At 44.9% G+C, this 13099-nt stretch overlaps 1 protein-coding gene across 1 annotated transcript in view; it reads left to right on the top strand.

The window, feature by feature from the left end:
• Nucleotides 1-6772, top strand: part of BRDT (bromodomain, testis-specific) — a 54285-nt gene extending 47513 nt beyond the window's left edge. Inside the window, exons 17-19 of the mRNA XM_015420180.1 lie at nt 1763-1971; nt 5422-5584; nt 6707-6772. Of these exons, the coding sequence (XP_015275666.1) occupies nt 1763-1971; nt 5422-5584; nt 6707-6772 (438 nt within the window). The remainder of the gene's footprint in view (nt 1-1762; nt 1972-5421; nt 5585-6706) is intronic.
• Nucleotides 6773-13099: the final 6327 nt, after the last annotated feature.

Genomic DNA, 13099 nt, shown 5'->3' with positions numbered 1-13099 from the left:
TACTCTCCAGCTGTTAAGAGCTCTCCAGCTGCAACCTGTTGATTGGCAGGAGCTTTTTGTAGCGTATCTGTCTGAGGTCCCCCTCTTCCTCCTCCTCATACCCCACCCTCAGCAGGCTTCATCCCTAAAATATCCTGGAAGTTTCCAACCTGGAGTTGGCAACCCTATGTCCTTTCCAGGCAACCATCAGCCTCCCTTTATCTGCCTGTCTTCAGGTTTACACCCCCACCCACAAACTCTGCCTAGGGAAAGGGCAGTCTTTCCCTGCAGTGGGAACCAAAACAGCTCACATGATCTGCACAACCGTATGATCTGCACAACTACCCTATGAGGTATGTTAAGGTTGAAAGTGTGTGAATAGTCCATAATCCCCCAGGCAGCTTGTAAAACATGAACCTGGGACCTGCACACCATCCTCTGAAGCGCTCTCAGGTACATATCTGTGGCAGTAATGGGGTGACTGCTGGCACCTTTTCCTATCATTTTTTGCCTTGTGGTATTCTGCTTGTGGTGTGATCTGTCTTTCTTGTGGTGTGGCATGATTGTGTTTTTGGGTTTGTTTCTTTTGAAGGGGGAGTGATGTGTTGTGAGTGAGGACATATTTTACCTCAGAATACAGTAGGTCCCATATGCGACAATTCCAACTGTCTTGGGGGGGGGGGGAATTTGAGGTGTGGAATGGAGTGAAGTCGAGTCAGCTTCCATATGCAAATGACCTTGAAACACTGGCCCAATCAGAGAAGAGTGGCCTAGGCTGCAGTGGGTGGGAGAGAACTCAGACCGCCGCCGGCCACTGACTTGCCTCCCCATCCACACGTACCAGGAACACCCCCACCCGAAGGCACAGGCAGCTCGGCTGCCACTCTGTCCTGGGGTTTCCTGAGCAATTCCTTACCTGGGTCCCCTTGTGTCTACCGGTGACTCTTCAGGGCTTCTCCGGCTGGGCCGCTTTGTGTGCATTGGAACGTTGGACCCCACTATGGCTTTATATAAGGGGAGAGATTATCTTCCTCAGAAAAGGTAAATTGGAGACTGGCCTGTAACTGGCCATCTTTTAGCTCTAAGAGATTAACTGAATCTCCCGTTTATTTAATCAAGACTCCATCTCTCCAGAAGCAAAATCATCCTGGTTACTTAAGAGACAAAGACAAACAAACTACTTTGTGTGTGGCAAAATTTCTAGCAGCTGTTAAATCACATGACAACGTTTGCAGTAGCAACCTTTAAATTCTTCCATGTTTTCCTGTGGAACGAGGTTTATTGTGGGAGGAGGGTTTGCTGTTTATGACTCCAGTTGCAAAAACAGTAAAGACAATAAATAAGATAAATAACTGGCTATCTCATCCATAGCCAATGAAGATTTTTAAAAATAAAGGTCTAATAGCTGCAAAGGTTGAGGGAGAGGTGTGAATACATGTCTGTAATTCCACCATGGAGAAAGTGATATGTAGGAGGAAGTTGCAGGATAAATGTGGATAAGGCAAGGGTTAAGTACCCATCTTTCCCTTTTGCTGCCATTTCTCCACCACAAATCACCCCTCCCCCAGCTGCTTTGCCTAAAAGATGCAAGTTTAAATGCATACATTTACATGTAGTAAAGATGGGCCCTAAACAAAAGCAGCCCCTGGTGTCTGTTGATAACTTTTTTTAAAAAGTCATTTCATGGTGCGCTCTTGCATTTTGTAATCCTGTCAGAGGTGGGAAAGTGCTGTATGTGCTTTGCGTTTTGAGCTGGGAAATGTCCCTTTTGTATTCGTTTCAGGAGATAAAAGTCAAGCATGCTGATTCCTGGACAAGTTTAGGGAAAATGATACCTGCACCAGTCTCCGTCAAACCTCCCAACGACAGCTTCAGACAGTTCCAAAAAGCAGCTCTAGAAAAAGAAGAAAGTGAGTGGGCAAAGGAACGCAAAAGGCAGTTGTCGGAACAAGCCAAGAGGAAACTGAAGAACCTCTCTCAGGAAAAAGAGAGGTTTGTAATTCTATATAATTAAATTGAAAGGCTGTGTTTTCATGTGCTAGTTTAACTAATCATATTGAGTGGTTGCCAACTGGGTTATTTTGTGGCTGTGCAGAGTTGATTCCTATTTGAAGGGAAATAATTAAAGCTTAGTAGCAAAGACACCATGATGATAAAATAGCAACACAGTACGTTGACTATTTTGAAGCTGAGTCTGATTTTTCTTATGTATGATGCCAGTGCCAACAGGTGACAGGAGGAAATGAGCACTTGAGAGTTACAGTAAAACTCTGACTGCCACTTGACCGACAAATTTTAAAGTAAGGTTATACTTTCCGAACTGTTCAGAGGTATAACATAGAATCATAGAATCACAGAGTTGGAAGGGGCTATACAGGCCATCTAAGCCAACCACCTGCTCAATGCAGGACCAGCCTAGAGCATCCCTGACAAATGTTTGTCCAGCTGCTGCTTAAAGACTACTTAAACACTGTGAGATCATGTTTGAACAACTAAATGCTAGGTAAGTGTTTTCCTAAACATTTGACCAGTCTGTTTCTAGTCTGGTTTTAAATTGCAGGTACACCTCAGTTCATGTTTTTAAAATATACGTCTATGGTATTATGAGCTTGTCATAGCTTTAGGTGTAGCTGTGGCTCAGTTGTAGAGCACTGCAAAAGGTTTCAGTTTCAATTCCCAACAACTCTGGTTAAAAGGACTGTGTAGAAGGGGGTATGAGAAATCTATCTGAGACCCTGGAGAGCTCCTGCCAGTCTGGGTGGACAGTACTGCCTTTGATGGGCCAGTAGTCTGCTGATAAGAAGAAGAAGAGTTGGATTGATACCCTGTCCTTCACTTGGAGTCTCAGAGCAGCTTACAGTCTTCCTCCCTTCCTCTCCTCGCAACAGTAGCCCTGTGAAGCAGGTGGGGCTGAAAGTTCTGAGAGAGCTGTGACTGACCCAAGGTCACCCAGCTGACTGCATGTGGAGGAATGGGGAATCAAACCTGGTTCTCCAGATTAGAGTCCACCGCTCTTAACCACTGGCTCTCACTACACCAAACGTGATTGTCTAGTACAATTTTATCCCTAGTGTCCTCCAAGGAGCTCAGCGCAAGATATGTCGTTCTCCCTCCGTTGTTTTATCCTTGCAACCCTGTGAGATTGGTTAGGCTGGCAGAGTGACTGGCCAAAGTCACCCAGCGAGTTTCATGGCAGTGGAAATGTGAACGTGAGCCTACTGGACGCTAGTCTGACATTACAATCACTGACACTAGTATGAATGGGCCTGTTACAGTTTTGTCTGACAAACTTGATAGGTAATGAGGGACATAGCAAAAATGCACCCGAACGGGCTGGCCTGGACTTAATTCTGCAGCCTTGAGAATATGATACCTTAGAAAGTCTGGGGAAGGAACAAAGAGCCATTCAGAAGTAGTTGCCTTTCCATTTGAATGCGGAGTGGGGGGGGGAGGCAGATAAATAAAAAAGTTTTGAATTGGAGTTAGGAAGCAGCTTGAAATAGCTGCAAGGGGTCCATACTGTTGCTTTGGCTAACTTGAAGCAGGATGACCAATTGTGCTGCCTGATTTGGGAGTCTTTATTTCCTCTATGTTCTTTGTGAAACAGACAGATACAATAAAGATACCATTAGTCTCCAGTGCTCTCTCATCCAGTGGAAGCTAACCTCATAGCACTATGCCTGGTCTTTACTTCCCAAGGAATCAAAGAATGGTTGTTCGGCTTCTAGAAGTGAAAAGTACTGGGTTCAATGCATGGCGTACTCGGACTACGACATGCGTTCAGACTCGTTTATTGTACTTCACAACAAAACAAAGAAAAACGGCCCTGCAAGGCCAACTATATACACTCCACCTGACACACCTCTGTCCCCATAGGAGGGTTTGAATTTCTTGCCAAGGGTGCTATTGGTGGACTCTAGGTGGACTATGATCCTAGGTCCTCTTTGTGTTTGGGGGCCAAGCTCCTGCTTTAGCTGCGGACCGCTGGTGGCAGTCTGCGTACATAACAAGAAGGATAAGTGGTCACTATCCTAGCAAATGCAGTTACCACTCGGTTAAATTTGTCTCCAAGACTCCCCCCCCCTTTTGCCATCAAGTCATAGTTGACTGGTGACCCTGTAGGGTTTTCAAGGCAAGAGACGTTCAGAGGTGGTTTGCCATTCCCTTCTTCTGTGTAGGAACTCTGGTGTTGCTTGGTGATCTTCCGTCCAAATACTAACCGGGGCCAGCCCTGCTTAGCTTCAAGTTCTGATGAGATCTGGCTAGCCTGGGCTATTCAGGTCAGGGCCCCAGGGGTATATATTTTTTATTAAAACTAAATGTTCAAAGTTTGAAACTGATGGGACATTGAGAGGAAATCAAACGTCAGTGGCACACTCTGCATGGATTTGGAAAACACAGAAGGATGAAGAATGTATAATCTACAGAAGCAGATTATTGGCAACCTCAAAATTTCTAAAGCAGGCCTTTCTCATATATTCTGGAACTGCCCTCATACCATGAACTTTTGGAAACAGATCTTTGGTATTAGAAAAATTACTTATACCTTAGGTTATCTGAAAAATACTAGTGTAAAGGATTATTTCAGATTGATTAATGCTGCTAGAATGAGCAACCAATGGAGAAGGACCATGAGCCCCCTGTGTAACAGATTCATGCAACATAATTTAAACAGTGGCATTTATGATAAAGTTGTTACATTGCAAGAAGGCAAATAAAAATACCAAATGAAATCCATTTCTTTATAGCACTGTATAAAATACAATACTAGAATGATAATGCACACAGCCGTAGCTTTCTCTTACAGAACTGATGATGATGTTGTGGTGTGCCTTTTAGTTTTTACTGGCAGTAAAAATTATATTTTAAAATGCCTACCAAAGTTCTGTTCTCAGTTGGGGCTGTATGGGGCTTTTTTTGGCAGTGCTGCTTCTGGGATCTCTGCAGTCTCTAGCATGGGTTGTATCAAACAATCCCAGTGTTTTACTCCTTTGGGATATCCCTGCTTGTATATGCAGAGAAGTGTGGGAATCAGAGCCACATGGGGCATCTCTACTCCACCAGGCATAGCGTGCCGGATGCCTTGAGTTAGGGTGATGCCACTGTGCTTGAGCACACAGTCTAGGGAACGCTGTGTGTAATCATTACTAAAGTTATTAACATAAGAACATAAGAGACGTCAATGTTGGATCAGGCCAAAGGCCCATGTAGTCCAACACTCTGTCACACAGTGGCCAAAAATACCAGGTGCCATCGGGAGGTCCACCAGTGGGGCCAGGACATTAGAAGCCCTCCCACTGTTGGCCCCCCCAAGCACCAAGAATACAGAGCATCACTTGCCCCAGAGCTTTTCATTCAAACACAAGCCCTGTATGTTGGCATCAGTAAGATCTGAATGTCGCAGTCACTGCTTTTTATCTCCCTCACTTTTTCAAAAAATAGGAATAATGGAGAAACAAAACTGGAATCCACTACAGCAAGAGCAAACTATCCATCCCAAGGAGTAGACGCATCATCAAAAGGGCAGCTACAGTCCCCACAAAGTTTTGTCATTGACCGTAGCTTGGCAAGAAAAATGGAACAAGAACGCAGGAGGAGAGAAGCGGTAAGACAGTGACACCAATAATTTAATTGTATTCATATACTCCCTCATAGCCAGTTCTTGACACTTCAAACATTATTCGTCCCAAATGTTAATGCAACCAATGAGGTCCTGCTGCAGCAGCTTAGGCTAGTAAGGTTTTGTTGACTGCTCTTAATGAAGCTATGTGTGAAACCACCCTAGAAATAAAGGCTGGGTGATGCTGCTGAGCACTGTAACTCATTTGTATGTTATGAAAATAGCTACTGGTTGCAAATAAATATATTGCATCAGTTTAATTCAGACAAAAATCCAAACTGCATCAGGCAGATCAGCAATTTTTTTTTTTAAGTTGGCCACTGTGAATGTCAGCTCTGTGTTGGATTCTACCACTTAGAATCATAGAACCACGGAGTTGGAGGGGGCCATACAGGCCATCTGGTTTCTAGTACCACTCTATAATGTCTAAATCAGCTTACTCATTGTCCTGACTCCTGACATCATAAATGATTTTTCACGCTTCTGGTCCACACCATGAGCTACTGCTAGTGGCTGTGGGAAAGGCACATTACGATGATGTCAGAACGTGGTACATTGTGATGTCACCTCAGGGTACAAGTTGAACTAAACGTTGCAAAGGGGGATCTCAGTAAGAATATCTGTACTACAGTTTGTGGTTTTACCCATAATCCTGGTTACTCCATCTTTAAGGGTAACAGGGAAAGGTTACAGGCAGAAGTGAAGTGGCTGGCCTCCCAGCTGGTCATGAAAGCAGCAAAACTAGGCAGTTTACCTACTCTAGGGGACTCTCCACATATGCAGACTTTGTAAAGTGAACAAAAGTGAGGAGAGCCCAAAACCAGCCTGATGAAGTCTGTTAAGAGGAGTTAATAAGTGACAGTTAAGAGGAGGAGAAAGCCCTATTCACTGTAAGCTCCTAAAACTCTTCATGAGGGAGACTTTACAGGGTAGAATTTCCAAATTGTCCTCCCTTCTTTGACTTGATCCTGTGAAAGAGATGGTGTACACAGGGTGGGGGTTCCCAAATGTTGATCTTCCCTTCCGTGTTGTGATTACTCTCAGGCCCTGAATTGAAAGGCCACATGAACAGGAGAGCAGCCTAACAATCTCTTCATTTTTTTACAGATGGCAGGCACCATCGATATGAATCTGCAAAGCGATATTATGGCAACATTTGAAGAAACCTTGTAGTGAGAAGAATGGTGGACAATGTAATCTGAATGCTATTCCTTAAAAAAGTGACACTAGATTGCAAATATACTTTCAATCCACCGACCTTAATGTTACAAAACCTCTGTGGTGGTATTCCATCCAGGCAGTTGTTAATCATTTTGATGAGTCAGAGTATTACTGTAATAAGATTCTGTTTTATAAAATGTGTGATATTGAAATTGTAAAAGCGTATGTCTTGCAATGTAAAGGTGTAACTGATCCATCAGTAATGCTTTATGGGCCAAGTTTTTGAGTACTGTCAGTTTTGTGCTACTTCTTCCACACATTTTTAACCTTCTGTTTCAGTTTTTTGTTTTGTTTTATAAGTAAGATTAGTGAAGTGAAATAAGCATAAAGTTTGCTTTGGATTATCCAAGTTGGTATTTAAAATACCTCTGGGATGTTTGCAAAGACTGAGAATTGTTGGGGGTTTTGTATTGAAATAATTGCTAATAATGACTGAAGCCGCCTTTGTACACTATTTCATTATGCCTTTCTAAATGCTTATAATTTTAACAAAAGTATTTTCGGGTTATTTTTCTTTTTATTTCTGGCTAAAGTATTTAGATTGAGGGTTGCATTGAAATGGCAGGCAAGGATTTTTTTTTCTTCAAATTGTTCAGAACTTTCTTTGGATTCCTAGCCACTCTTACCATTTGAAAAAAAAATCTGATAGCTGTGATTGTCATTTTATAGTAAAAACTGTAAATATGTCATTGCTTTCCTTTTCCAAGCATGTAGTTTAAATTATTTTCATTTCCTTGTGAAGATACCTGCAGTCTTTTGTATTTGATAGCAATGTTCCTTTATATTCTACTGCATTCATATGAGAATAAAAAGTTAACATATTAGAGTTTGTTTTCTAGAACATTTTTAAAAAACAAACCAATATATTCACCAATATATTTTTGTTAGAAAATTTCTGTCAAACTGAAATCCCATTCTTTTTTTTACATTAGAATTTTAAGTTTTTATTGAAAAAATAAAAAAGGGGAAAAACCTGAAATCCCATTCTTGATGCTCATATGTTGACCTCCTCAGTCTTACGCAAGTTACCCGAGATATATAGGATTGCATATAATCTACCATGGGTGCACAGTGGCTTTACTACATTCCCTTTTGAGTGGGAGAGACACCCCTACGGATGGACACAAACCGGGAAAATGCAGTTTGGTCTGTGGTGTGCCCAGTTCATGAACCATGAACTGTCATGAACTTTTAGCTGCCGAAAGAACTGGTTCAGTTCGTGAGGTTTGTGATGTGGTCGAACCCCCCCCCCCCCCCCAGCATGCTAGATACACTAAACTCACAGGAGTTCTCCAGCTGACTCTCTGCTACCTGCTCTCCATAATCCAGGGAATGTTGGCAATTTGATCTCTCGTTCCTCTACCTCTTCGAAACCCAGCTTGTACATCTGGCAGTTCTCTATCCACGTACTGCTGAAGCCTAGCTTGTAGAATCTTGAGCATGACCTTGCTAGTGTGTGATATGAGTGCAATTGTGTGATAGTTTGAACATTCCTTGGCATTGCCCTTCTTTAGGATTGGAATGTATATAGCATCATCTTTTCAGACCTTGAATAGCTCAGCTGGTTAGTTTCCAGTAACTGAAGTTTGTTGTGACTAAAGTCACTGGCAAAATGGTGAGGTAGATGACACACTAAGGGTGCGTTCAGACGCGGCATTTGTAACGGAATAGGTGACGATTCCAACCGGTGTACTTACCGGCATTCACATGGCGAACATCTGCCTCCCGTCCCTAACCGTTACAAAGCCGTTTACACCGTTGTACTCTGCCACTAGGTCCCAAGTGGTGGTATCCAGAGTACAACGGTGGCTTCCGATACAAACCGGCGTCTGATCGCTCTCCACCGGTGCCTAGCCACTTCCGTCGGAAGCCTGAGGCTTCCGGCTTTCCCCCACCATTTTTTTTAACTCTAAGCGATATGCGCTCGGACGAAGCTTCGCCCCGAGCGTTTGTGAAGGGGAAAAAAAACCCTTACTTTACCGTCCCAGAGGAGTCCGGGACTGAAACGAGGCCAGGTTGGGCTTTAAACTTTAAAGGTAAGTGCTTACCTTTAAAGTTTAAATGTAAGGGGGGGGTTGAGCATGCGCAAAAATCGCCATTCTCTGAATGGCTGCCTGTGCGCATGCTCAAACAGTCCTTTAAAAAAAACAACGCCGACGCCTGCAGCGTATGAGCGGGCGTCCACCGGAGGGCTCCGCAGACAGGAGGGTGAGTCTGATCGCGTTTCTGCCAGCATAAACTGCACCGGTTCCAACCGGTGCAGTTTATGCCGGCAGAAACGCCCCGTCTGAATGCACCCTAAGGGTGCGGTCAGACGGTGTGCTGAGAGCGGGTTAAACTGCTCCGGCTCTAACTGGATTATATTTGATCTGGATAATCGCGATCACACTTAGCTCCCTTATCCCGCCTCACCGCGCAGTCACATCGCTCCCTGGCGTCTACACTACTGACACATGGGAGTGTGTGTTGGCAGGTTTTAAAAAATTTTCCCCTCAGTTTGCACATGCACATAAGCGCTCCTCCGTAGAAGGGGGGGAACTATCATGGCGCATGCACAGAACCACCAGGGCGAATCAATCCGACCTTTCCAACAAAAGACTTCCATTTAAACGTTTGACCCGAAAATGGCCTCCATGAGGTCCCGAACTCATCTAAATGCTAAAACAAGTGACCATTTAAATGTTGGTTTTATAAACGCGGTGGCGGAGCTCCGCCTATGCGCACACCACCAACACATTTTTTAAAATGGCGGGCAAAAAGCAGAAGCCTCGGGCAGCTTTCAAGCGGGGAGGGGGTTTAAACCGGAAGTGGCTTGACACCGCAGGAGCGATCAGACATCAGAAAAGTGTGGCTAGAACTGGAGAATCAGGAAAACACCAGTTGGGGACCTGGCAACAAAATACTCCATTTTAAAGGGGGTTTGAGCCGGAAAGCGATGGCTGGGGACGGTGCGCAGATGTTGGGTGTGTGAACATGGATATAAAATCCATTACTGAAGTGTGCTGAAAGCAGACTAAACGGCCTGTCTGAACGCACCCTAACAGTATTTTTTGTGTCACAGGCCCTTATTTGGCTACGTCTGTTTCCTCTTCTAATGTCATCCTTTCTGAGGGAAAAGAGGCAAAAGACCTTCCTCTTCACTGGATGCCAGTCTTGCATGGTAAATGGTAATACTTCAGAGATGATAATTTCTTCATTCCTCCTACAAGCACCTGCCATAGTCAGAACTCCCTCCTCATCCTAGAAACCATTGCTTCTGTGCTTCTGTTCTTATTTTAAATAGATGGCCTCTTCTGAGGAAGGTAGAGCGAGTGTGGTGTTTTTAGGCAACCACAGGTTTCCTCTCTCACAGTCATGTTGTGGGAAGCAAACGGGATGTGCTGGTAACTTTGCCCACAAAATCAGGGAAAGGATGTCAATCCTTTCTTTCCTGGTTGGCCTTTTCCTTGCCTGTTCTTTGTGCTCATCTCCTTTATCTTTGAAGTCCTGGATTGATGGGGGGGAGAACCCTAAAAGTCCCTTCCTGCTTGTTATAGAATTCTGCACAGATGCAACTATACTTAGCTGGGCTGCTTCCACACGAGGGGAGGGCTGTGGGGGTCATGTTGCTGATGCAGTTATGGAACAATGCAGATTTGAGATGGTTCTGGGCAATCCATTTTTCCCCCTTTCACACCTGATGTCCTTGAAACCCCAAACCTCACTGCTTTATTGTCATGCAATCGTTATTCTCTATCCATCCTTTTAAAAAAGGGGGTGTATTTCCAGCACTGTGTAGGATTAGTATTATCCCACTATCTTTGCATTTGCCTGCCAGAATAGCCACACATCCCAATCCTTTTTCCTGTTTGGCTGCTGGGCCTCTGTCCCCACTCTCCCCTTCCCTGAACTGTTGCATGGGAGAAGAAAGGATTCCAACACCCAACTACTACTTCTGGAAGCCAGGCTTCTGGCAAGAAACAAATCTTGCAATTGCACTGTTATAGAATGGTATTTCTTTTTAAAAGACATGGAGTTAATTGGCGGTAAACAAAGGCATCCGTCCATTTCCATGGCATTTCTGGGTGGACTGATGTCTCCGGTCAGTGACGAAAGACATTGATAATGTGAAGTGATGCACAGCAGCATGTGGGGAAGCTGTTGCATGCTGGGATACAGGCCAAAATTAGGAAGAAATTGATAAGCCAGGCACCAGAATGGGGGAATCTTGCCACAGCAGAAACAGAACCACCAAATGTGGAAATTTCTCATTCCCCCCCTCCCCACAAACAGGTTGTACTTACACACACACACACTGCCCATTTTTCATCTATAGAGCCTTTTGGAACATGAGAAACACAACCCAAGTTGATTATGATGATGGCCAAACTTTCTGGCAAATATGCCACAACCCAAGTTTAAAGTATGATTGTGTCTCTATAAAGGGTTTTGCAGAATGACACAATTTGTCATAACTTGAGGGTGATTTTTGTCTTGAGTGTACTGAAACATGGCTTAGGACAAAACTATTTTTTTTTGAATGAGTTGGGTCTGGGTTCCTCGGACCCAACCTACTTTCACCTCGATCACACAGCAGCTACAGAAAACATTGTTTTTTTAAAGCCTTCAAGAGCTGATTTGGCTCAGGACAGCCACATTGGGGAAGGAGGGGGCTCTGCCTTGCCCGTACACTATTTCCCTTTCTTGCAACAGCCCCCATGCAGAGTTATTTCCATAACTTTTGAGCAGCATGTCCTTGGCATCATCCAGGTGCACCTCTCAAGTTATACAAATAACTCCCCGTTGAGGCGCCGTCAACTCAGGGAAAAGCTGGAGTGAGGGATCCCCCTCTTCCCCCATCCTGCTGTCCTGAGTCAAATCTGAAAGCAGGGCTGGTCCTATCATTAGGCCTGCTAGTATCTCACCTAGGGTGGAGATACTAGCAGGGCGCCAATTCCCCTGCCACCCCCCCGCCAAAAGCCCCCACCCTGCCAAAAGCCACCTGCTGCTCCTTTCGCCGCAGCCACAGCGTGGCAGTAGCGTGCATGCCGCTCTGTGCTGGCCTCTGTGCGCCCGTGCCAACTCCTGGGGAGCGCTCAGTCGACTGGGGGCATGGAGCCTCCGGAGCCTGCCCGCCCCCCCCCTTCCCACGTACAAAAGTGCCTTGGGCACAGTGAGTTGAAGCGGACAGGGATGGGGCCGCTGGTGGCGGGGCGCTTGCGGGGCTCGCTGGCACTGCTGACTGAGCTGGCTGAGTTCGAGCTCTTCTTCCACCGCTGCCCCTAACCCTGGACCAGAGCCACTCCCGCCCCCCGCCCCCGGAGTTCCGTGGCCTCACCGGGAAGCAGATTGGCCGGCTTTTCTCGAGCTCCGCTTTTCTGCAGCAGTTCAAGGAAGAACCATCTGAGAAATGTAAAAGGGAGACACGGAAAATAGTGAAGGAAACCGTTCATAACATCATGTAAGTCACATTCAGAAGGCAATTCTCCCCCCCCCCCCAAAAAAAAATAGCCACCACAAACGTCTGAAGGGGTGGGGCAAGGTGGCTGTAAAAGCATCCCTTAAAGCAGCGGTGCGGTCTTTAATAATGCCATCTGAAGTGGCTGCATGGCAACAATTAGGTAGTTATAAGCAAGACTTGTGTGTGTGTGTGTGTGTGTGATGGTACTCATTGGTACTTAGTACTAGCATTTTAGGGGAGGGGACTCTCCCAAGTCCTGGTCTGCCAGCCCACACCACTCAACCAGAGAGAATGGACCCTCTGGAATAGCCTGGTGAGGATCTGCAGAGAGAGGGTGGAATTGGTAGAGATCAGTGCAACTGACACCTTTTTATTCTTAATTTTGTTTACTAAGGAAAAAAGCACTGGGCCTCTAACGCTCACTAGCTCCTAGCCAGGCATGTCATGAAGTCCTACTTCCTATGCCATTTGTGCTGCAGCTTAACAACTTGACGTTCTTGTTCAGACCAAACTCAGTTTCTTTATTTCAAAGATGTCCACTTCTAATTTTAATACTAACTTTACAGTCAGGCTTACAGAGCTTGTGGGTTTTAAGATTATTGGTTTCCTTCTGCACCAGGCATCAACTCATGACACATTGAACTAAGTGGAATGTGTAAGTGGGCTACTAAATAGAGCTTCTTCCCCACCTGTCCTTTACTCCATTGGCCTTTTCCTGATTTCTGAAGTTGTGCTGCTCTTCATGTTGGCCATGCTATCATCATTGTGTTTGTTTCTTTATTTATTGACATTATCTATAGTCCACATTTTTCTTTCTAGTTGGGACTCAAGGCAGATTA

The sequence above is a fragment of the Gekko japonicus genome, unplaced genomic scaffold, assembly GCF_001447785.1.
Source record: "Gekko japonicus isolate JY-2015 unplaced genomic scaffold, Gekko_japonicus_V1.1 scaffold134, whole genome shotgun sequence".
In the NCBI taxonomy this organism is placed as follows: Eukaryota; Metazoa; Chordata; class Lepidosauria; order Squamata; family Gekkonidae; genus Gekko; species Gekko japonicus.
Note: the sequence above shows the minus strand (reverse complement) of the source record. Positions and strands in the feature narration are given on the sequence as shown.